Raw genomic sequence first — 23,613 nt, 5'->3', positions numbered from 1 at the left:
AATTTTTAAAACCCAACTTTTTCTTTTATTTGTTGTAAAGGTATTAAAGGCTATTTAAATCACGCAAATATTTTTTAAATATCTTAACTTTTGCTCTGTTATAATTAGAGAAATGCTTCTCCCATGCAAAATATTTAAATATTAAACAGAAATCCTAATTTTATAAATACGCATATAATGCAAATGACACCATATTTTTAAAGTTAAATTAATTTTTGCTTGTTACTTATGATTTCTTTCTTTGTTAATTTTTTTGTACATGAATGAAAAATAAAACATAACACCACTACAAAGGTTTGCCGATACTTACACATTATAAGTTGTCTTATCCCCACAAATAAAACAAAGCCTGGTATAAATATTTAAATTACAATATTTATTCTCTCTTTTCACCACTGTGTAAAGAGTTTTTATTTTTAATGAATGGCAAACTGATACTTTGTATGAAAGTAGGATGATTTATAATAAGTTAAAGTTCAAATTACATATTTGAAACCAGTATTGGTTTTTATAAATTAATCATTTTTAGAAGGCAAATGAGTAAACTATTATAAATTTAGGTTTTGTAACTTGTCATTTTATTGCAATTATATTCTGAGGCTATTATCATAAAATACACTTATTTTACTTTGTTTTTTATCAAATTCAAGTTCTATCTAAATATATAGCAACAGTAAGCATGTCGCCTTTTTGATCTTGCACTATGAATACCTACTCTGTATAAGAGATTTAACTAACCACATTATGTTTTTGAAGAATGGAATGGTTTCAGGACTTAATTATTTTTGTTTATTAGAATTAGGCATTACTTGATGCTAACTAAAACAGTTCATACGATGAACTTTATAGTAAGATATATTTCACATCAGTCTCTTGAGTTAATTGAATGATGATTACTGGAGAAGAACTGAAGCAGAATAATGTAGTGTTTTACTCTATATACATAAGAATCAGGAAAGTTGGCTATTACAAGCCCCAGTCTTATTATGCCCAGTTTCTTAAGGCGTACTGGCTCCTGTCAAGACTTATGCTGATGTTGAGTAAAACTGTCATCTTCAATTAATATCACTTGCAAATGTTACATTATAAGAAAATGTAACTTGGTAAGTACTGAGTTGTAGATTTACAAAAGTCAGAAAAGTTGGATGTAGCTATTGATATTGATTGTGGTAAATAGTTATTTCTTGCTAAAGGAGTACCAATTTTTTAAACAAATTATAAAGGCATTCTTTTTATGCAAAGATGAAAATATAGATAGGCCCTTATATACTAGAATGTGATGGATATTTTTAAATATCTAACTTAGAAAAGCTAGATGTCAAAATATAATCCTATCTTTGCAGCTACATGTTAGATTATAGAGTGTTTGTTATACCTCCCCAAAGTGTTTGGAAGTGGGAGGGGGCAGAGAAAAGAAGCAAAATTAAGTCTTATTTTTTTATCTGACAAAAATTTTTAAAGTTTTAAGTCAAATGTTTGCTAAGAGAGGGATTGAAGTTATTAATTAAAGTAAGATCCTTAGGTCTTCCGAATTACTTATCCATCCTACCTCCCTTTGTTATTGAGAGTTGGCTGTATTTTCTTTTCTTTTCTTTTTTCCACTCCCTGGCCTGATTTAAAGATATCCTGGAGCATTCCAGAAGTATTGAACTTCCTGTTCCGAAAGGGGCACATAGTGCTGCCAAGAGGCATAGAGCTAAACCATTCACAGTGGCCTGTGGTCCCAGAATTCTGATTCTGTGCTTTTACAAACATTAGTAACTTAGCAGGTGTTGCCTGATAGCAAAATAGAATTCTGCCTTTACCTGAATGTACTTAGGATATTAATAGGCAAAGAAGGATATTGGAATGCACTTATAGGTGCAGAGAAATGAGAAGTATTTTAATCACTATATTCCATATTTTCTTTCATTGATCAATATAAATAATCAATGTCAATTTGCTTGTTTTTCCAAGTCAGGCCTTCAGAATTGAAATCACGTAACTGAAAGGGATATCCGAATGGATGTTTTTAAGTAGAATTTCTCTGTATGAGTCATACATTAGTAATACTTAGAAGACTTTTGCCACGTGTTTTGAGAGCTAAAAATTAGGAGGGTGATTCTTTTTCACCTCCTCACTGGAGCACTGTCATCAGATGTGTTATTTTGGCTTAATTTAAGCCTAAGAAGTAAATTAGTTTTGATGTTATGTTTAAATGTAAGTGGTGTTTATTGTAAGTACTTGAGATAAGATGTATATAATTGTTCAGTATTTTAAAAAAATAGTCTACTTTTCCATAATTTCTAGTTCTCTACTTAACATTTGATAGCAAGAATCATTAAAATATTATCAAAATAAGAATACTTACAGCCACAGGGAACAAGATTCTCCAAAGGACATCGTTCATGTCACGGATATGGGTAACCAAACTCCACAGCAACTGGGGTGGGGGAGAAGATCTGCACAGTCTGTGGTACGATTTATCTAGCACGCTATTGTTGTATGCATGCCATTGTGATCTCAGCTGTATGTAAAGTCTTGATCTTGTGCATGAGCTTGTGTACTTTGTGGCAGGTGACCACATTCTAGTAAAGGAATGTGCTAAAAACCATCTGTTACATTAGGCTGTATTTCCCCTGCATGTACCAGTTCCGTGTGTTGATTTTATCCCACTAGAAATATTGTAATAAAGTAATTTTACTTATCATCCAGTTAGCTATATTCTTTGTACTCCATTTAGTATTGAACATTTTCTTGACCTAGTTATTTTTAAATTTAGTCTGAAAAATTGATAGTGAACATGGTTTTTAAAACTTTATTATAGATTTATTTTTGTCTAAGTATGTTCTTTAAAAGTTTTTAAACATAATATCCTCATTGTGGTCAGCTAAGAGAAGTCTTTATTTTTAACTATATAAGCACTTTTTTTTCTGTGTTCATTCAAAAAGACCCACATGCATACAGTTTTATGCATTTTGTTAAATTGATCTGGGGTAGAACCTGTTATGAGAAATATTTTAAATTTGACCGGTGTATGTGTTTTAGATGGAAATGCATAAGATAATTATTTTTAAGATAACATATTCTTTTTGTTGTTGGAACAGCTAAAATATAATTAGGAAATTGAAGGAGTTCTCCAGTAAAGGAAGGAAAACAAGTGGCGTTTATACTCAATTCTTATGAATAATATCTCAGAAATTAAATCTTACTGATTTTTTTCATTATCGCTACTTCATAGGATAGCAGCAGTGATGAAAAAGAACTTTTATTTTTATTGCTAGAGATAGAAAATCTTGATTTGGTATCAGAATTTACAGATAAGCATGTATTCTTTGGCTGTAAGTTAAAGGTATACTTTGCACAAAGTATAGGTAAACTAAAGAAAGGTAAACTAAACTTCCTAAATTCTTAACTTATGTTATAAATGGAAATATATATAGGAATAATTTATTCTCAGTGCTCTTCACTTTGTTGCTCTCCTCAGCCTGTGTCACATTTTATGATCTGCTACCTGCAGTACCCACTTTTCCCTGTATGTACCAGCTAGGTTGTTTGGGGCTTGAAGGACCAGAGAACATAACTAATAATGGCTTAAGCCATATACATTTATTTACTTCAAATGACACCCAGCGATGGGTATCCCAGAGTTACTTCGGGACTCTCAGTGTGTTGACTTTTGCCCTTTCTTGATAACAAGGTGGTTACCGCTGCTCAAAATATCTCATTCTCATGTGAAAATACCCTCAGCACAAAGAAGGCAGTCAAAGAAGTTCTCAAATTCCTTCTGCTTATGGCGAAATGGGGTCTTTTTCAGGAGCCTCCAATGTACTTGTGCTCATTTCTTATGAACACAACTGAATCAAATGTACACCCCTAGAACAACAGAGAACAGAATAGAAAGGATTACATGACTGACTAAACTTAACATGATTTAGTAACTGCGACTGAGATGCTAGAAGCAATGAAAAGAGTGAAATGGCCTTTGGGCAGGCATCCAGGCATCTGCAGCACTATTTTTTACTAGTGAGCCACTTGGAAAATTTGTAATTCTGCTTCCCTTATTTCTGGACTCTGCTGGTTTAGAGGCCTTAATACCCAAAGGGGGAAATATTGCAACAGAGGTACATTTCCAGTTGGTTGCTGAAACTACCTTCTGGCCATATTAGGTCCTTCTGCCACTGAGCAAACAAGACAAAACCAAACCAACCAAACAAAAAGGCTGTGAGGGTAGGTAATGATGCTGCGGTTGAGGTGATTAGGCCTAATTACCAGAAGGAATAGTTACAAGAGGCGGAAGTCAGGAGATATCTTAAGAGTTCCTTCTTATACCACTATATCCTATGGTAAAAGTAATTTCTTAAAAAAAAATCACAGTAGCCTTATATAGGCAGCAGTGAAATCCCGACTTACACTCTCACTATAAACCAGCCCCAGCCTCAAAAGTCAAATATAGATTATTCCAAGCTATGTTAATTCTATTCCCCTTAGCTTCCATGACATCCATTTAATCCATTCTGACCTATGAGATTGAAGAAGATGGTGTGGAGATTTTTTAGGTTTTAAAAAGAGACAAAGAGAAGTGTGTGTGTGTGTGTGTGTGTGTGTGTGTGTGTGTGTGTGTGTACATGTATATACATGCACACTCTGGACATTGGTGTATGAGGATGTAATGATAGGAACACCAGCAGCCATGAAGGTGTTAACAACATACTGAGAATGGCACATTAGAAAGAAAGAATGGAGGTCCATGATACTATGTGTGAGCCTAACAACCCTGGAAACATTAGTTTGCAATTTCTTGTTATGCAAGGCAATAAATTCCTTTACTTTTTTGAATTGAGATTCCTGTTGTTTGTAGTCAAACACATCCTCATCACTATTACTGCTATTACCTAAACTTACAGGAGTCTGATATGTAATCCCAAACACATGTTTATAAAAATAAGCATTGCTGTTTCTCATTAGCAAATTAATTTTATCCCCAGATTTGCTGATGAGAATTTAACCAGAGTAAAAGGAGCTAGTTGACAGTGAAAAGAGTCCTTCACCAAATATAGCTTCTGCTCCCTAAGAATTGCTTACCCAGAAGAGCCAAAATGCTCAAGTTCATTGGCAATGTCCCTTCCCTTGGATTGGCATGAGAGTCAAAGTGAAAAACTGTACCTCTCAGGCACTAAATATTATCCTCTATCTAGATAAGTTAATACTTTCAATCTGGTTACAACTAGTCAAGTCATACTAAACTGCAGGCCATTTGCTCTTTCAAGGGCAACATGATGTGCGTATGGGTATATATGTGTATATCTACTTCTTTTTAATCTAATTTATATGTGTTGATCTTATGGTTAAGAAGGCAACTTTATCCTATGTCTATTCAGTATAAAGATTTATTTTATTCTTTATTTAACTTTATTCTACGCTCTGCCCTGACCATGATATATCATGGCCACCCTCTCTCGCCCTCTCTCGTCTCTAAGAGTCATTCAAGCATGTGGTTTAGGATCAGTTCACTGAAGGATGTTTGTAGACTCATCTTTTTAGAAGCTTAAATGAGAGTCAGATTTCCCAGGCTGTTTTACAGCCGTATTCTAATTGAAAAAGAGATTTAAGCCTATAGTTCATAGTTTATTTTTCAGTTGAACCACTTGATAAATTTTTCTTTTGTTTTTTTTTCAGTATGCTTTGGGAGATACTAACTTGTTACCTTATTTAGTGTGGACTGTGTGGGGTAAAAGTAAACTGACATTTTACTTGTAGGAGACAATATATTAATCCAGGACTTTGAACTAAAGGAGAGAATCAAATTAGAATATTTTAACACCACAGGACCTATATTACAAATTTTAAAGTGTGAAGTGCTAAAATGAGCAATATTTTTTACTTTGTTTGAATTTTGTTACCAATTTAGATAGATATACCTAGACATTTGCAATATTGTATTAATATTTTAAGTATATTTCAAATAAAAATTTATTTGCCATTTCCTTTCATACCCTATCTGACCACCGTGAGACTTCTGAAATGTTCTTTATTATCTCATGTGACCACTGTTTTAATGAAACTTGACATCAAAATATTTCATTCTCATTGACATCACTTTTTAGATTTTTGTTCTCAGCTTTAGTGTGCAAGGTAGTTGTCTCTCCTATGACTTTTCCTGAATCTGGCAATTGCCACTACCAATATCACAGTAGATGTCACTCCAAAATGTAAGTGTTTTAACAAAAAAAAGAAAATTATTTTCTCAATTCTTGGACGTCACCAATTATACAGCATCCTTCAATTTAATTGTAGCTTTTGAAATACGGGTTTGAAGGAAACACTACATTAAATGTGACTTTTTAGTTAACTAATTGTAGTGTACACTTATACATAAAATTATATGATTTTCCTATATGTTATTATAATGTTTAGAGATTCCTTCTGAATAATCAAAGTTTTAGATCCTCATGGACCAATTTTGGCCATTAGCAGTTAACTGTATTGTCAAAATGACATATTGGTTTTTATTATTTGGACTGATGATTCAGAACTTTGAGAGTTTATAATTTCATAGCATACTGGAGTTTTGGCATAATTTATAGGTTCTTGTTGTTGTTAATTGTTTTTCTTTTTTTCCCCTTAGTTGAATTAGCTAGTCCTTAAATTTACAGCTTTTCTTAAAAGTCATCTGGAATCTTTTACAGATATACTCATGTTCATTCAACAAATATTTATTAAGTATCTCTCCACTTACTAGTTATATGACTTTCACCTGGGGCAAATTATTTAAACTCTTTGTGCTTCGGTTTCACCAAATGGGGAAATAATAGTTCCTATATCATTGTGGTGTTCTGAAGATTAAATGAAATAATGTATGCTTAGTGCTACTAAGAGCTTAGTACTTCTGAGTGCTCACCAGAATGTAGCTTTAAATTTATACTACAGGTCCAACTACAACTTATACTACCAAGAGGCAGGCACAGCTCAAGGCTCTTGGTTTTTTCCTTTTTTGGAGCTTTTTTATCTAGTAGATAAATATTGACACCTGATGCTGGTCCTTCATGAACTATGCATTGGTCACACCAACATCTCCTAGCTTTCGACGGTGATACTCTTTGCCTTCCTTTTCATTTCCTGACATCTGATAAGCAGTTTTTTTGCAAATATTACATAGTAATTTTTTGTTTCAGTGGTGCTACTTAGTTTAGTCTCTTTGAGGACATTTTAAGCAGTAATTAGGGGTCCAAAATTATGTTCAAACTAAACATGTGTCTTGGATGGACAGATACTTTAATTACATGAATAAGTACATACATGTGCTGGCAGTGAACTACCACTTAAATCCCAACTTCCATTCTTTTCTACTATTAATATTTGTTGTTTTTTTAATGCTATTTTGAAATTGTTTAAGAGCTGTTAAAATATTTCTATGAATGTACATCTTAGAATGTGGGTAATATGATAAAATTGTAGAGTTAGTCATTTAAATCAATACACATGCACATTGCAAATGCAGTTTTTAAATTAGCTAACATTGGTGTTCAATTGTGTCATATTCTCATTGGTTTGAATTGTTATTAATCATGCCTTCACCTAATAGAGTTTTATCTCGAGTTTTATAAAAATGTTTTCTTTTGCTAATTTTCGGACATCCTATATAATAAAAGAGTAATATGCAAATTAACCATCACTCCGCTACACCCACCAGCCATGCCCACCAGCCAATCAGGAGCGAATATGCAAATAAACCCAACCAAAATGGCTATGGCCACAGAGAGCAGGAGGGAGGCTTGGGTTTCCCCGGCAATGGAGGAAGCCAAGCTTTCCGCCTGCCCTTGCCGGCCTAGGCCTCCACTCAAGGCTACAAAGTTTCAATTATAGAAGATACATAAATCCCCCCAAAAATGGCTGCTGCCACGGAGCAAGCAGAAGGCTTGGCTCCGCTCCAGGCTACAAAGTTTCAATTGTAGAAGATAAATAAACCCCAGATACCAGGGCCTCCACTTGGGTCTCCAGGGGGCGTGGCCGGCCTGCAAACCACCACAGGACCCTCGCCCAGGCCGCCCTACGCCCCAAGTGAACCCCCACCCTGATCCAGGACACCCTTCAGGGCAAACCAGCTGGCCCCCAACCGTGCACCAGGCCTCTATCCTATCTAATAAAAGAGTAATATGCAGATTGACCATCACTCTTAACACACAAGATGGCTGCCCCATGTGGTCAAAGATTCTGCCCCCATGTGGACACAAGATGGCCACCACAAGATGGCCAGCAAGGGAGGGCAGTTGGGAGGGACCAGGCCTGCAAGGGAGGGCATTTGGGGGCGATCAAGCCTGCAGGGGAGGGCAGTTAGGGGTGACCAAGCCAGCAGAGGAGGGAAGTTGGGGGTGACCAGGCCTGCAGGGGAGGGCAGTTGGGGGGGACCCAGGCCTGCAGGGAAGAGCATTTGGGGGGGACCAGGCCTGCAGGGGAGGGCAGTTAGGGGTGACCAGGCCTGCAGGGGAGGGCAGTTAGGGGAAAACAGGCTGGCAGGGGAGTGGTTAGAGGGTGATCAGGCTGGCAGGCAGAAGCGGTTAGGGGCAATCAGGAAGGCAGGCAGGTGAGCAGTTGGGAGCCAGCAGTCCTGGATTGTGAGAGGGATGTCCTACTGGGATCGGGCTTAAACGGGCAGTCGGACATCCCTCGAGGTGTCCCAGATTGGAGAGGGTGCAGGCTGGGCTGAGGGACACCCTCCTCCCCCATGCACGAATTTCGTGCACCGGGCCTCTAGTATTAGAGATAAAAGGGACATTTTCAAGAAGCTTATCTCAACTACCAACAACTTTATCAATATAATGATTGCTATATTTAATTGTTAGTAGTAATTTATTAATTAGGAAGTAATTTCATATTTATCATCTTATTGCTCTATCCCAGTCATGGGTGTGACACTTTTGGAGACTATTAGAATTCACAGATGTGGCTCTTTTTCTGTTTGAGGCTATTCGGACTAATTAATATGGACTTTTTTGTTGTTTTCTAAAACCTTAGATACTGAGGTTCATGTTATGTCTAATGCCATTGCTTTCTCTCCTGTGAAAAAGAATTAGAAAGATCTATCCACCTTTCTTCCATTTTCCCTGGACTCCCTTAGAGGGGATTTCCCATTTTTCTTTTAATTTTCTTTGAACTATTCTTCCTTAATATGAGATTTTCTATTAACTTCTCTGGCTACAAATAATTTAGGGTGTATGTGTGACTATTCTAGGCAATTCCTGAGCATTGTGCATTTTAATGTACTGAAAAGTCATTCATAAGTTGTTCTTGGAAGATGACATCCTTGTCAATTCAAACAAGTACATAAATAAACTGATTTCATTCCATATTCTGTACTGAAAGCTGAACAGTATGACCTTTATTATCCTCCAGATAAAATGTGAAGTTCTGACCAATTTCAGGAATTGGCTATGGGATATTGGCACTCTCTTTTCTCTCCACACTGTCACTTCTCTATTAAGATTGGGGGAGTATGGACAGTGTGTGCTCTCTCTTCTTCCTAGGGAAGAGACAAAACTTAATCTGCAGCTCAGATTTCAAACTAACATCAAAATTATCTTTACATTTATTTTCCAATTTCCAGTGCCTCCTTTCCTTTGAGTTATAAGTCACACAGAGCCTTGCAGTGAGTAGCCTAATTATGGGTACCTCAGTGAGAAGAAAACATTACTCTTATAAAGCAATCTTTCTGCATAAGACCACTTTAAAAACTTGGGCATAGTTTTTACTGTTACCTTTGAATCTAGTGACTGGATTGAGAATAGCAATCATTATATGTAGGAGTAGGTTGGATTACCATGAGTAAAAGCATTGTGTGACATTTCTAAAGTACGTGCTACGGTCAGTGTTACACATAGGAGATGGCATGGAAACTTACAGAAGTGAGAAAACAAGGAAAAGTTAGTGGGTAGAATGAACTGGAATGACAGGACAAAAAACAGATACCTAGTCTTAAACTTGCCCATATTGTAATCTTCTGCATTTATTTTACCTCAACTCTAAAGCAAGATGTTGATATTTATTTGTAGAATACATATCCCTAGGTGAATTTTACCTATGCAAATTCTATGTGGGGTTTTTTCCCCCCTTATTTATAGAACGTGTTATAGGATTAAATAGGGAAAATGAGAACTGCTGGACCGAATAAAAATTGTTAAATAATAGATTTAACATTTTTCTTAGTAATTCTGAGAGCACTATGAAAAAGAAGAAATGGTATTAGAAGTCATCTTAATTATCGATGCTGTTATTTTCAAACAAAACAATGGGAATACTATTTGACCTATAGAGGGCTGTCCTTTGATGTGCTAATTATTTTTTAGAAGTAATTAAGAAAATAAAAGTTTTCATAACATATATTGTATCTCCTAATTTTTATATCATTGCGTTTGATGTGAAAATATTGCATTTCAATTTTTTTATTTCACCATGGTTAAAATGTATACTTGAATATTAATATATTAGTGTCATATTGAAAAAAAAACATTAGAAATCTAGATTGAACTGTTTTTATTTTATAAATATTGTTAAAATTTTAGGATTGTTATTTTTAAAGTCTTCAGTTTTTTTTAAAGAAAATTAAATACACTGTCCAGTTTGCTTTTTTTATTATGTAATGCTCTAAGTACAGGTTTATTGCCTAAAATGTAGTAGCCAAGGTACTGGTTTTTCACATTGTATACAATGGCAGATTTGAACAAAACTAGCTAAATCTAATTGTATATCCTAAGCTGTCTTTTAGGAAAATAAATTAAGGGTACTCCCTGGTATGCTACAGTGTTGTTTTATTAATGGTTTCCTTTATTGACCAACTGTTACACAGTGTTTCTGCCAAGTGCTTGTGCCGATAGCCGGTATTTTGAATTCCAACAGTACTTTTTTTAAATTAAGACTTTTATTTTTAAGACAAAAGCCAGTACTTTCCTATTTGGCTTTGCATGCCTAGTTTTTTAGAATTATCTCTGTTCCTAAATATATATTTTTAGTTCTGAACATATGTATGGTAGATTTTGCTTGTGAAGCACAACTGTGGATATAGTAATTTGATTTTTTTAATTGGCTTTTTTAAAAGGTGAGAGAACATAAGGAGTATTTATGTAATAGAAGAAAAAGTATTTATATCTTAAAACATGAATTATTATGTGGGAAACCATTCTCACAGTAAGAAGAAAATAGAGAGATGCATTATGTAGGTGACTAGCTCCAACAAATCTTTTCTTCATTCTAAATTACTTGTTAATATGGTTTTAGTGACTTGTTTATGTTTTCTTGAATTATTTGGTTTTTGCCACCTAACAAATGACTTCAAAACAGCTCACCACCCTAATTTTATTGTGTAAGTATTGGTGCTACATTTGCATAACAAATTTTAGTGGAATACTATACTCTCTGTGCATCTAAGCTTTCTACTTGGACTTGAGAGTCCCCATTACTTTTTAGAAAGCAATCTTGAAAGTCACTACTTTATTTCCTCTCAGTCACCAAATCCATGCCCTCTTTCCCATTTTTGCTCCTTGGGCTATCTAAAAGGCAAAAGAAACTAGCCATGTGCTATGCTAGGCACTTTCATATTCTCACAATAGCCTTTTAATTTTTATTGATTAGGAAACTGAGGCCCCTGGGTAAACTGTTTATCCACACTAATAAAAGAGTAAGATGCAAATTGACTGTACCTTCACGATGCCCACCAGCCAAAAGGAGTGAGTATGCAAATTAACCCAACAAATATGGCAGGTTAGTTTGCATACACAGGTGCCGAGCGGTGGGGGGCAGGGCAGGACCATTGTGTCGTCACCATGGCGATAACAGAGGCATTCCGCCCTGCCCCCAGCCACTCCAGGCCCCTGGGCAGCATGGGAAGGCAGAAAGCTGGCTCTGGCTGTAGTGAAGGTGTTGCTGGCAGCCAGAGGAAGGAAGGCCCATTCTTGCATGAATCTTCGTGCATTGGGCCTCTAGTGTTAACATAATCATTAAGTGGAAAAGCCAAAATTTGGTCCCTCTTCTGAACACTATGGTCCTTTAACTATACTATGTCATTGCATTATATACTTTTCATTTCCAAGACCCTTACCCTCTGTCGCATTATTCTATCCCTGCTCTCTTCATTACCTGTCTTCTTACTGAGTCTTCTTATTGAAGATCCTTAATCTGTACCTTCAACCCTCATTTATTTTCTTTATGTCTTATTAAATTGCCAACTGCCTACTGTACCTTTCTAGTTGTATCTGTCAACATTTCTAAGACCAAACACATCACTGTTTCCGTCAACTCAATGCCCTCTAAAACCTATGGGATTTTTGCTATCAGTTATTTTTTTCTGTCATTCATTTCTCTCTGCATCTAAGCCAGAAACATCAGTTATCTTTGTCTTTAACGTTCGCTTATCCTCTGGATTGGTAGCATATGAGTTTCTTTTTCATATTTTTTAAAATATTTCCTTTGCATTTCTATTGCTTTTGCACATGTTCAAGCCTGGACAAGTTAGGTTAGATATTAAAGTCTCAAAACATGTAATCTATAAAAAAGGAAATGACCAACAGGGTACTTTTATAATACATACTTGAGGTAGATACCAATGTTAATTTATAACTAAGGAGCATCAAATGATATTAAAATGGTATTTATCATGTAATTAGAGATTTATGTACTATTTAATGAATCATATTAGTGTTTTTTACATTTTACGTAAATTTTTAAAGTAGATTAGAATTAGTTTTATATGTCTTAAATATTGATTTACAAGTAGGTATGAATAAATAACCTATTAGATAATATTTAATTGACACTTCATCTTTGAATCACTTGGGTTAAAATTAAGCACTTCTGATATATTGTTATTCTTTTAAATGTAGGAATTTTATTTAAAATGCTGACAACTTTTGCTGGGTGGATCGATTAAATATACAGTCAACTCTCGATTATTCAAACTAATGGAGGAAAGGATGGAACAAGCATTACTGTTTCTCTAGTCCTGCCCCCTCAGACAATTTCTGAAAGCCTCATTCCAAACAAATTATTCAAATTATTTGGCTTTCCATCTTGATCATGTGACATTCTCTAGCGTTGTATCCAGGATGCAGTCTGAAATACAGCTTACAATCGAGTTGACAAAGTTTCATGATATCACATTCTGTTCTTCATATACATTTTTTAAATCAGTGCTTTAGGATTGTTTTTATACTATTAAAATACTCATTAGGGTGTTATCTGATGCCTCATACAATTAGTTTTATATAAAAACCTTATCTTTGAATTATAATTTACAGATAATTATAACCTTTCAAAAGCATTACCTCATGGTACCAAGTTATAAAAATTTTTGTGAGAGGGTTTTAAGAGACTTTTATAAAAATCTTACAACTTTCGATTTTTTAATGTGTCTAATATTTCTGAGTAATATGTGTATATAAAGGGAAAAAATGCTGAAGGAATTTATGTGTGAAAACAATATGTTGGGTGTATATACTATGTCATTTTCTCTGTCAATTAACAACACATAATGTGCTATTATCCAGACATAAGCATTCGTGGTAATGCAAGTATCTGAATAACTGTGAGTTGAAATAAACACACCTGCCTTTTATTTCAATAATTGCACATTCAAATCCACATAAGGCAATTATTTGAATGTGACTTCCACATACATGAGAGAACATGGATTGGTTTTAGCGTTTGATTTTATGTTGATGTTTTGTCATTGTTTTAAACCTAAAGTAGGTACAAAATTATGGGTAATGCTTCTCTGGAAAACTTTGCATGCAGAGAAAAGGAAATTCAAAGATAAATCCTATGAAAACATAAATTGCTTTGTTTTATGTTTTGCATCAATGTGTATTGGAGCTAAATTCTTGAAGAATATAGCAATGCTTAAAGCCAAAGTGAACAACCCATAAACTGGCCGGGAATTGTGCCAACTTTGCTTTAAGTTAAATAATTTAATTATTTTTCTTTCCAGAATCAAGTTATTAGTCTTTCATTTGGAGAATCTTCTCAAGAACCTATTTCCTTGAAAAGTGTATTAGAACATGTATCTAAGTTTTAAGAAATCATTGTGTTTTTTTATTAGACAGCAAAAGTGTTTGTGATAAGGCTTATTTTGAAGTCTATATAGTAGTTTTTCCCTCCCCTCTTCATCACCCTCCTCTAATTTAGGCTGCATTTCTGTATAGTTAGTTTTAACTGACATGAGCCAGAAAATTTAATTAGGATTTCTTTAGGAGTCTTAACTTTGAATTTCCTACTTTTCATTGCATGTAAACTGTCAGCCACAAGTAATAGTTTCAGTTCAAGTTCTAGCTTGTATTTTGCATGTTAAAGCTATACAAAGTCTATTAATGCTAGAAAGAATTTATAGCTATTGTTCTGCTATTGCCTAGTTGTTAAATTTATAAATAAAGACTGATTTTATTTATGAGATTTGTATTTCTGCCTTAGGGAGTGAACTACTTTATGTCCAAGGGTATCCTAGACGATTCACCAAAGGAAATAGCAAAGTTTATCTTCTGTACAAGAACACTAAATTGGAAAAAGCTGCGAATCTATCTTGATGAAAGGTAAAAAAATAATAATAAAGTTTTCATCAGAAATGAGTTCAGTAATATTTTTTATGAGTTGTTTTACTTTAAAAACTATACGACAAGCCTGGCCAACATGGCTTAGTGATTAAGCGTTGACCTATGAACCAGGAGGTCACGATTCAATTCCCGGGTCAAGGTACATGCCCGGGTGGAGGGCTCGATCCCCAGTGTGGAGTGTGCAGGAGGCAGCCCATCAATAATTCTCTTTCATCATTGATGTTTCTTATCTTTCTCCCTCTTCCTTCCTCTCTGGAATCAATAAAAATATTTAAAAATAATAGAGTAAAGATAGGGAAAAGATTTTTATAATTTACAAGTCATTTCTTTGTGAGCTTTAACTTGCCTATAAAGAAAGCAAAAAAAAAAAAAAATCCCACTCATACATGCAAAATGGTAGCCTATCATCTTTGTAATAGTAAACCAAAACCAAGTATTTTTGAATTGCTGCAGTTCTTTTTTATTTTTTTTAATAACTAGCCATAAAACCTAAGTGTTTAGGTAACTAAAAGTTCTGAATTCTAAAATTGCCAATATAAACTCACAAATACTAGTGATAAGAAATATATGTATGTTTTCAGATCAATACTGCACAGAAGTGTCATGGACAACTTGAAAATCCTGAAAATGTGTCATTTAACAGTATGTTGTACACAGAAATGATGCTGAATAGCTGCTCTGACTTGATAGTCATTAATTTGTGCTCTAAATCAGCGGTTGCCAACCGGTGGTCCGTGGACCACTGGTGATCCGTGAGGTCTGAAAGGTTGTCGACCGCAGGTTTAAGGAAACCTTTGGAGCAGTGTTCGTCACCCACTGGTGGTCCGGGAGGTCCGAAAGGTTGGCGACCGCTGCTCTAAATTATGCTTATCAGTGGACATAAAAAATACTGGGTTGAGCCCTGATCAGTTTGGCTCAGTGGATAGAGGGTCAGCCTGCGGACTGAAAGGGTCCCAGGTTCGATTCCAGTCAAGGGCATGTACCTTGGTTGCGGGCACATCCCCAGTAGGGGGTGTGCAGGAGGTAGCTGATTGATGATTCTCTCTCATCGATGTTTCTAACTCTCTATCCCTCTCCCTTCCTCTCTGTAAAAAAATCAATAAAAATAAAATAAAAAAAAGAACTTATGCTATTTGAAAAAAAAAATACTGGGTTGACATTTAATGTAATATCACTGCACTACCATTTTTTAAATTAAAGGTCTCATACTAATCTAATGAATGGTTCAAAATGTATTTACCTTTTTATTGTAATTTTCAGAGTTTTTTTATTTCTCAGGATTTTTTAACAGCAATTTGCATTCATCATATTCTAGAAACTTTGCTAGAAAGTGGGGTTATGCATTTGATTAAAATATAATCTGTCTTTGAAGAGTTTATAGTCCAGCATAAAAGTACTGATCATTGAAAGAAATCTCTTACATAAAGCAAGTGTCATTAACTCCTTTCAACTGTAAATGCTAGGTACCTACGGATCAGCAGCTTTTCTCTAAAGAACCTGATCTTTTTGTAAATATTTTAGGTTTGACAGACCATATGATCTCTGTCACAGCTACTTATAACTCCACCATTGTGTCATGAAAGTAGATATACACAGTACACAAACAAATGAGTGTAACTGTGTTCTAATAAAACTTTATTTATAAAACCAGGCAGTGGCCATATTTGCCTATCCCTGCCATAAGCAACTGGTAGATATTAAGGATTATCTATACTAATAAAAGATAATATGCTAATTAGACCGGGAGACCTTCTGGACGTCATTCCAGACAAAGCCATGGTGGCAGGGCTGAGGCAGAGACGGTTAGGGGTGATCAGGCCAGGAAGGGAGGGCAGTTGAGGGTGAGCAGGCCGGCAGTTGGGGGCAATCAGGCTGGCAGGGGGGGCCAGTTGGGGGCGAGCAGGCCGGCAGGGGGGGCAGTTGGGGGCGAGAAGGCCGGCAGGGGGGGCAGTTGGGGGCGAGAAGGCCGGCGGGGGGGGGGCAGTTGGGGGCGAGCAGGCTGACAGGCAGGTGAGCGATTAGGAGCCAGCGGTCCTGGATTGCGAGAGGGATGTCCGACTGCTAGTTTAGGCCCAATCAGAGAGCAGGCCTAAACCGGTAGTCAGACATCCCCCGAGGGGTCCCAGATTGGAGAGGGTGCAGGCCGGGCTGAGGGACACCCCCTCATGCATGAATTTCATGCACCGGGCCACTAGTGATCATATAATCATGGTTTAGTTGAGTAAGGATTGAAGCATTTTTAATTTGTCTATTAGAATAGTATTGATAAAAATATATATATATATATAAAAGCCTAAGCGACCATTACAACTGAACAACCGGTTGACCAGTCGCTATGACACACACTGATCACCAGGGGGCATACACTCAACGCAGGAGCTGCCCCCTGGTGGTCAGTGCGCTCCCACAGCCAACCTTCCACGGCCCCTCCTCCCCCCCCAGCCAGTCAACCTCCCGCGGCTCCTCCCCCTGGCCGACCAACCTCCCATGACCCCTCCCTCTGGCCAGCTGGCCTCCCTGGTAGACCCTGATTGGGGGGCCAGCTGGCCAACCTCCCAGGGTCCCTCCCCCCGGCTGGCTGGCCCCCCAGTAGGCCTCGATCACCAGCCAGGCTGAGGGACCCCACCCGTGCATGAATTCATGCACCAGGCCTCTAGTAATTATATAAACATACATATACATATACACACACACACACACACACACACACACACACACACACACTCTGAGTGGCCAGATTATTATGATCTCTGAACGCATAATAATATGGCCACTCGGTGTGTGTGTGTGTGTGTGTGTGTGTGTGTATGTATTTTAGAGGCCCGATGCATGAATTCGTGCATGGGTGGGGTCCGGCCAGCCTGGCCAGGGGGAGGGGACGTGGGCTGTTGGCCAGCCTGCCTGCTGGTCGAACTCCTGGTCGAGGGGACAATTTGCATATTAGCCTTTTATTATATAGGATATACACTCAGTGACCAGATTATTATGCATTCAGAGATCATAATAATCTGGTCACTCAGTGTATATATATTTATATAATTGTAAATGCACTAAATGTATATCATTAGAATTGTTACATTCATAAGATGGGATACTGTGAAGCCATTAAAAAGGAGAGTTAGAGTTATGTATAAAGACAGAGCCTTGGCTAGGTAGATCAGTTGGTTAGAACATTGTCCCAATACACCAAGGTTGTGAGTTTGATCCTGGTCAGGGTACATACAAGAATCAACCAGTGATGCATAAATAAGTGGAACAACAACTCAATGTTTCTCTCTCTCTCTCTCTCTCTCTTTCCTTTCTCTCTAAAATCAACAAATAAAAAAAATTTTAAGACAGAAAGCTGTTCACAATATACTATGTAAAATAACCAAAATAAAATTCTAGAACAATAGACAGTATATGTAGACCTTGAAAAAAGTGTGCATAAACAGTTGTTAGCTCCGGTGATGTAGATTGATATGGAAGGTGAATACTCCTTATTTTCATAATTAAAAATTAACGAATTATGTTGCTCATTTGGACTTAGTCAAGAAGACACTTGAAAAAAAATGCCCTTTATAATATTGAAAATTTTAGTTTTTCATTTTATAATTAGAAATACTAGTTTTACCTTGTTTTGTTATGCTATTTACATATAAATATATTTAAATATATTTACATATATTTGTATGTAAATAAATATATTTTTAAATCATTTAATTCCTTAAGTAATCGCAGTTGTTTTAATTTTAAGAATTATATATACTTTATAGGATTAGCTGATCTGGTACTCAATAATAAAGTATTTTTATTAAAAAATTATGATTAATAGAGAAAAGTTCATTAAAGCTGTGTCTTTTTCTTTTAGGAGAGATGTCTTGGATGACCTTGTAACACTGCATAATTTTAGAAATCAATTCTTGCCCAATGCACTGAGAGAATTTTTTCGTCACATCCATGCCCCTGAAGAGCGTGGGGAATATCTTGAAACTCTTATAACAAAGTTCTCACATAGATTCTGTGCTTGTAACCCTGATTTAATGAGAGAACTTGGCCTTAGTCCTGGTAAGAATATATATAGTGAATTCCTTCTCCCACTCCCTCCTTCAGGTAAAAACTGTAGTTTATGAGACATTTTTTCTCACTATAGGGAAAAATTATAAATACTTATTTTACTGTTTATAGCAGTGACTACTTTAGTTTGCCATAGCTATCATTTACATATAGTTAATATGCTGTCTTAGGAGGAAAGTTACACTTAGCTATATAAGTTTTAAAAAATTATTCTTGTTTAAGCATTGGTATTTTTACTAGTCTAATTAAAACCTTGAGAAATTATTTGTAACGCTTTCAATAATTTACATATTACGTAGGTAAAACCTAGGATTTTTCTAATAAAATGTTTTTCATACAACTAGTGTTCATTATTTTTGTGTGTGCATAATATAGCCTGAGTCACTTACATATTTTTTCATGCGATATAGCTTTACTTATCACTTCATATCAAAAGTTTTATTGTGCTTACCTTACTAAGAAGAGATTACAAAATACCTGTCATATGAAATTTGTTGAACATTCTCTTATAAGACATAATGTTTAATTAGCTTTAAGACTGCAGAATTCTGAAATATAAACACCACAGTAGTAGCAAGTAGTAGTAGCAAGTATCATGAACTTTGTTACTATTTTAATAGTAAACATCAACTATTGCCCTAAAGATATATATAAAGAAGAAAAGTTTTTTGTTGCATGGTGCTCAGCTTTAGCAATCTTCCCTAAGTATTTACTTTTGAGATTAATATGTAAATTCTATAGACCCTTAAAATGCCTATCTCAAATAATATTATTTTACTAATCTTATGAGTTGTTTAAATTTTATTTTCTAGTACTAAGTTAATACATTTTTTGTCATTGAAGATGCTTTCAAATTACAGTTTTATAAAAGCATATGTAAATAAATATGTGACTTCTTTTTAATGGGAAGATAAATATACTGACAGTACAAATATTTTATGGTGAGTTGAATGGAAATATTACATTTGAAAGCAAGATGAAAATAAAGCCAATTATGAAATTTTAAAATTTAGAGTTTTCACAATTAAATCTTAAACTATTCTGAAGTTCTTTTGAATTGAAGAAGGTGCTGAATTGGTATTGCGTTAGGATAAGCAACCATCCCTGTTTGCCCAGGACTGGGGAGTTTCCCAGGACACAGAATTTTCAATGCTAAAATTGGAAAAGGCCCATGCAAACTGGGATGACTTGGTAATCCTATAGTTAGAATCTAATGTTGATCTCTTGAAATTATGAACATTTTTGCATGGCATAATGCCTTTGGAACCACATTTTGAAATGCTTCTTTTTCCTTCCAGATGCTGTCTATGTACTGTGCTACTCTTTGATTCTACTTTCCATTGACCTCACTAGCCCTCATGTGAAGAATAAAATGTCAAAACGAGAATTTATTCGAAATACTCGTCGGGCTGCTCAAAATATTAGTGAAGATTTTGTAGGGCACCTTTATGACAACATCTACCTTATTGGCCATGTGGCTGCATAAAAGCACAGTTGCTAGGACTTTAACTTTTAACTTCAAACTAAAGCTACCCAAGGACTTACTTAGCAGATATGGGGGTTACATTAGTGCCAGTCTTTCTAGCCTCTATATACAATCAAGCTTGAGTGTAAAATCTTGTTTTCTATTTTCTTTTTTAGTCATTTTCTTGAGGAACTAAAGAATTTTGCAGAATTTTTCTTAATTTTGCTTATCATGTTTTGCACAAAGCAGAGCCATTGTCTGACACAGCTGTTTAAGAATGTTAAACTGACATTATACTCTAAAAGATGGTATATTTGTGTATTAGATTTGCCTGAAAAACTTTATTCACTTCCATTCTTTTTTAAAATACCATGTAATGTGTACATATTTAACTAGAGATTTATAATCATAATTATTTTATTGTAAAGATTTTAACTAAAACCTTTCCTTTTTCTCTCAAACTGAGTTCTGAAATTTATTTGATTCTGATATGAGATTATTAGTCTTTATAAAAATTGAATCTTACTTTGATACAAATCAGTACCAGCTTCTCTTCCATTTGAACTTTGAAAAGAGAATTGATTTGTTAGTATGCAAAATAGGCACTTATTTTTATAATATAAATTTATCACTTGACTTTTAATTTTTGAAACTTCTGTGTTAGTCAAGTCACAATAACCTTTAAACCATTTAGGATAGCAAAATATGTTTTTAAAAAAGAAGATTTACATATATAAGAACAAAATATTATTATAACTTATATTTGAAGTAATTAGTCAAACTTTACTATTGTCCTAATGTTGATGATTTCTATTCAGTATCAGTTGAGAAAGGGTATTGTGAATGATAGTAAGTATTCTTTATTCTTTCTTTCAGTAAATATGTACCAAGGGTTTTCCACATGCTAAGCACTGTGGTAGGTACTCATGAAACCTAGACATGGGCTCTGCCTTCACAAATGTTACATGGTTGGGTAATGAGAAGAAAAATACTGCTTAATGGAGAGCAAATGTATGAAGTATATCTTAATTAACAATTATTTAGTAATTAAAACACTTAACATTGGAATGATAAAGAACAGTATATTTATATAGTAAGTCAAAAGTTCCCTGGAAATACCTCTAAGTGAAAAGCATCAGCTTTGGAATGATAACACTATGTGATGGATAGAGCTGCTAGTTTATGGGGAGAGAACTGGAGGAGTAGAAAGTCATAACTAGAGGTGTGGAATCTGAGTTTTCTTCCAGATCTGGCCCTAAGTCAATATTACAACTGAATGATGTTCTAAGAATTTTCAAGGACGAATCATAAGATAATCAACTTTTGAAAGTCAAAGGGAGTTTTCGACTGGTAATAAGTAAGCATTTTCTAAGATTGTGAAGGAAATACCTTAATAAGTTTCACAGGTACATAATTTTGAATTCCATGACAAAATAATTCTAATCTTTAACTTCAGAACTATTACATGAAATTTTCAAACAATGAGTAGTGCTAACGTTTATTATTGTTTCTGTTTTCCAGTGCATGGCACTTTGCCCTCTCTATTTATCTCCTTCTGTCTTTCTATGTACTCCTACCTAGATTCTGCAATTTAGATTTTACTGCATTCACTTCACCATATAGTTATCCATCTCTGTCCATCAATCAGCCTGTCTTAATGTTTTGGATACAGGTCATAATAAGTTTTAGACATCAGTACACTTCATTCCTGAAGATTTCAACTTGAATATCATTTGCTAAAGATCAATTTTTTAGGCTTTTTTTTTCTTTTTAGGTAAAATTGACATTTAATAAAATGCATAAATCTTAAATATACTAATTAATGAGTCTTCACAAATGCACACACCTATGTAAAACAAACCCATGGTAAGATGTAACTCTACAAAGCCTATTTACAGTTACTATTGTACCACTACACACAAAAACTTTGTAACCACATAGGCGTGTTTACCTCATTACCCTGTTATTTTATAGTTGTCATGTCTTACAAATAGCATGTTATATCATTTTATTGTAGAGTTTATAGTTTGCTTTGTACAGTCATATATATTTTAAATAAATTCAGAAAAAATACTCTTATTTTTACCCACACCATCATTTCTAATGCTCTTATTCCTTTCTCTTCAGTAGTATCAGTCATTTCAACCTGAAAAAACTTTAATGTCTGTTATATTTCAGGTCTTCTGGCAGTTAAGTGTCATCATTTTCTTTTATATATAAAAATGTCTTTGTTTTTCTTTTTGAAGAATACTTTTGCTGAATATATTTCTGTGTCAACACTTCCCCTCCCCCACACTCTTTGGCACTTTAAAGACTGTTTCATTGTTCTGCCCACCCCCCTTTGTTTCTAATAAGAAGTCAGTAGTACTTAAATTGTTTTCCCCCGTGCATAATAATGTCATTTCCCTCTAATTGCTTTATTTTGTAAAATAGTTTTTTCAGCCTAATTTTCTCTTTCCTTTCCTTCTTTATACATATGCTAGACCTTTTGATGTCTCGCATATTTGTGGTGTTCTGTAGACTTTTTTCCCTTTTTTCCCCCCCAATTGGATTGTTTCTCTTGATCTATATTCCAGTTCACTAACTCTCTGGTAATCATTATTTTAAGCCCATTCAATGAGCTTTTATTCTTTCAATTACTATATTACTTAGTTCTAGAAATTTCATTTGGTTTTTATAATTTATACTTCTGTGCTATTTCCTACCTTTTCATTCATTTCAAGCACATTTTCTCTTACAATCTTAACATCTTTTTCTGTTTTATTCAATATCGAGATCATCTCAGTGACAGTCTCCCTTGATTGTCTTTTCTTTTATGAATAGATTATATTTTCCTGTTTCTTCATAGGTTAGTAATTTAGATTTTGTCCTGGACATGGTGAATAAAATGTAGAAACCCTGGATTCTGATATGTTTCTCCAAAGACTTCTTTTTAAATATGTTGGCAGTTAATTTGGCTGAGTTTCTGTTGTATGTTCTTGCTCCCTTGAAGTTGGTGGCAGCTCAAATCTCAGTTTAGTTCTTTAACCTAGCTGCTGTACTTGGAATCTCTCCTGTGCATGCAGGCTTCAGAGACCAGCCAAGAGTTTGGGGCAGAATTTATACATGGACTTTAGGCTTTTTCTCTGGTTCTTTCCTTGCCATTATTTCTTCCTTCATTTTTTAGCAGCAGCCATTGCCCCAACTCTGTCTGTCGTATGATTCTTCAAGTCAGAAAAGCTATAGGCTCCGATGGTACAGAATGGGGACTGCCCTCAGGCTGAGAGCTGTAAGTATTGGGAAAGTCACTCACTGCTATTTTCTTCCAAGTGTTCTCTCTTGCATCAGCCTATTTTAATTAATTTATTTTTGTTGTTAATCCTTACCTAAATATTCCATTGTCTTTTTTTTTTTTTAGAGTGGACAGGAGGAGGAGAGGCAGAGAGAGAGAAACATTGATGTAATCTATGTGAGAGAGATACATTGATTGGTTGCCTCCCACAGGCAGGGGATCAAGCCTGCACAAGGTATGTGCCCTTG

At 35.1% G+C, this 23,613-nt stretch overlaps 1 protein-coding gene across 3 annotated transcripts in view; it reads left to right on the top strand.

Moving 5' to 3' along the window:
- Window positions 1-22,184, top strand: part of FBXO8 (F-box protein 8) — a 42,501-nt gene extending 20,317 nt beyond the window's left edge. Inside the window, exons 4-7 of one of the 3 annotated variants that reach the window (XM_080672496.1) lie at window positions 2,353-2,455; window positions 14,434-14,552; window positions 18,424-18,620; window positions 19,928-22,184. In XM_080672496.1, the coding sequence (XP_080528622.1) occupies window positions 2,353-2,455; window positions 14,434-14,552; window positions 18,424-18,620; window positions 19,928-20,115 (607 nt within the window). In that variant the 3' untranslated portion in view covers window positions 20,116-22,184. Of the gene's footprint in view, window positions 1-2,311; window positions 2,456-14,433; window positions 14,553-18,423; window positions 18,621-19,927 lie in introns of all 3 variants that reach the window. The other 2 variants (XM_080672494.1, XM_080672495.1) reach the window with 2 other exon arrangements.
- Window positions 22,185-23,613: the final 1,429 nt, after the last annotated feature.

Source organism: Plecotus auritus (genome assembly GCF_963455305.1).
Source record: "Plecotus auritus genome assembly, chromosome: 6".
NCBI lineage: Eukaryota > Metazoa > Chordata > Mammalia > Chiroptera > Vespertilionidae > Plecotus > Plecotus auritus.
Note: the sequence above shows the minus strand (reverse complement) of the source record. Positions and strands in the feature narration are given on the sequence as shown.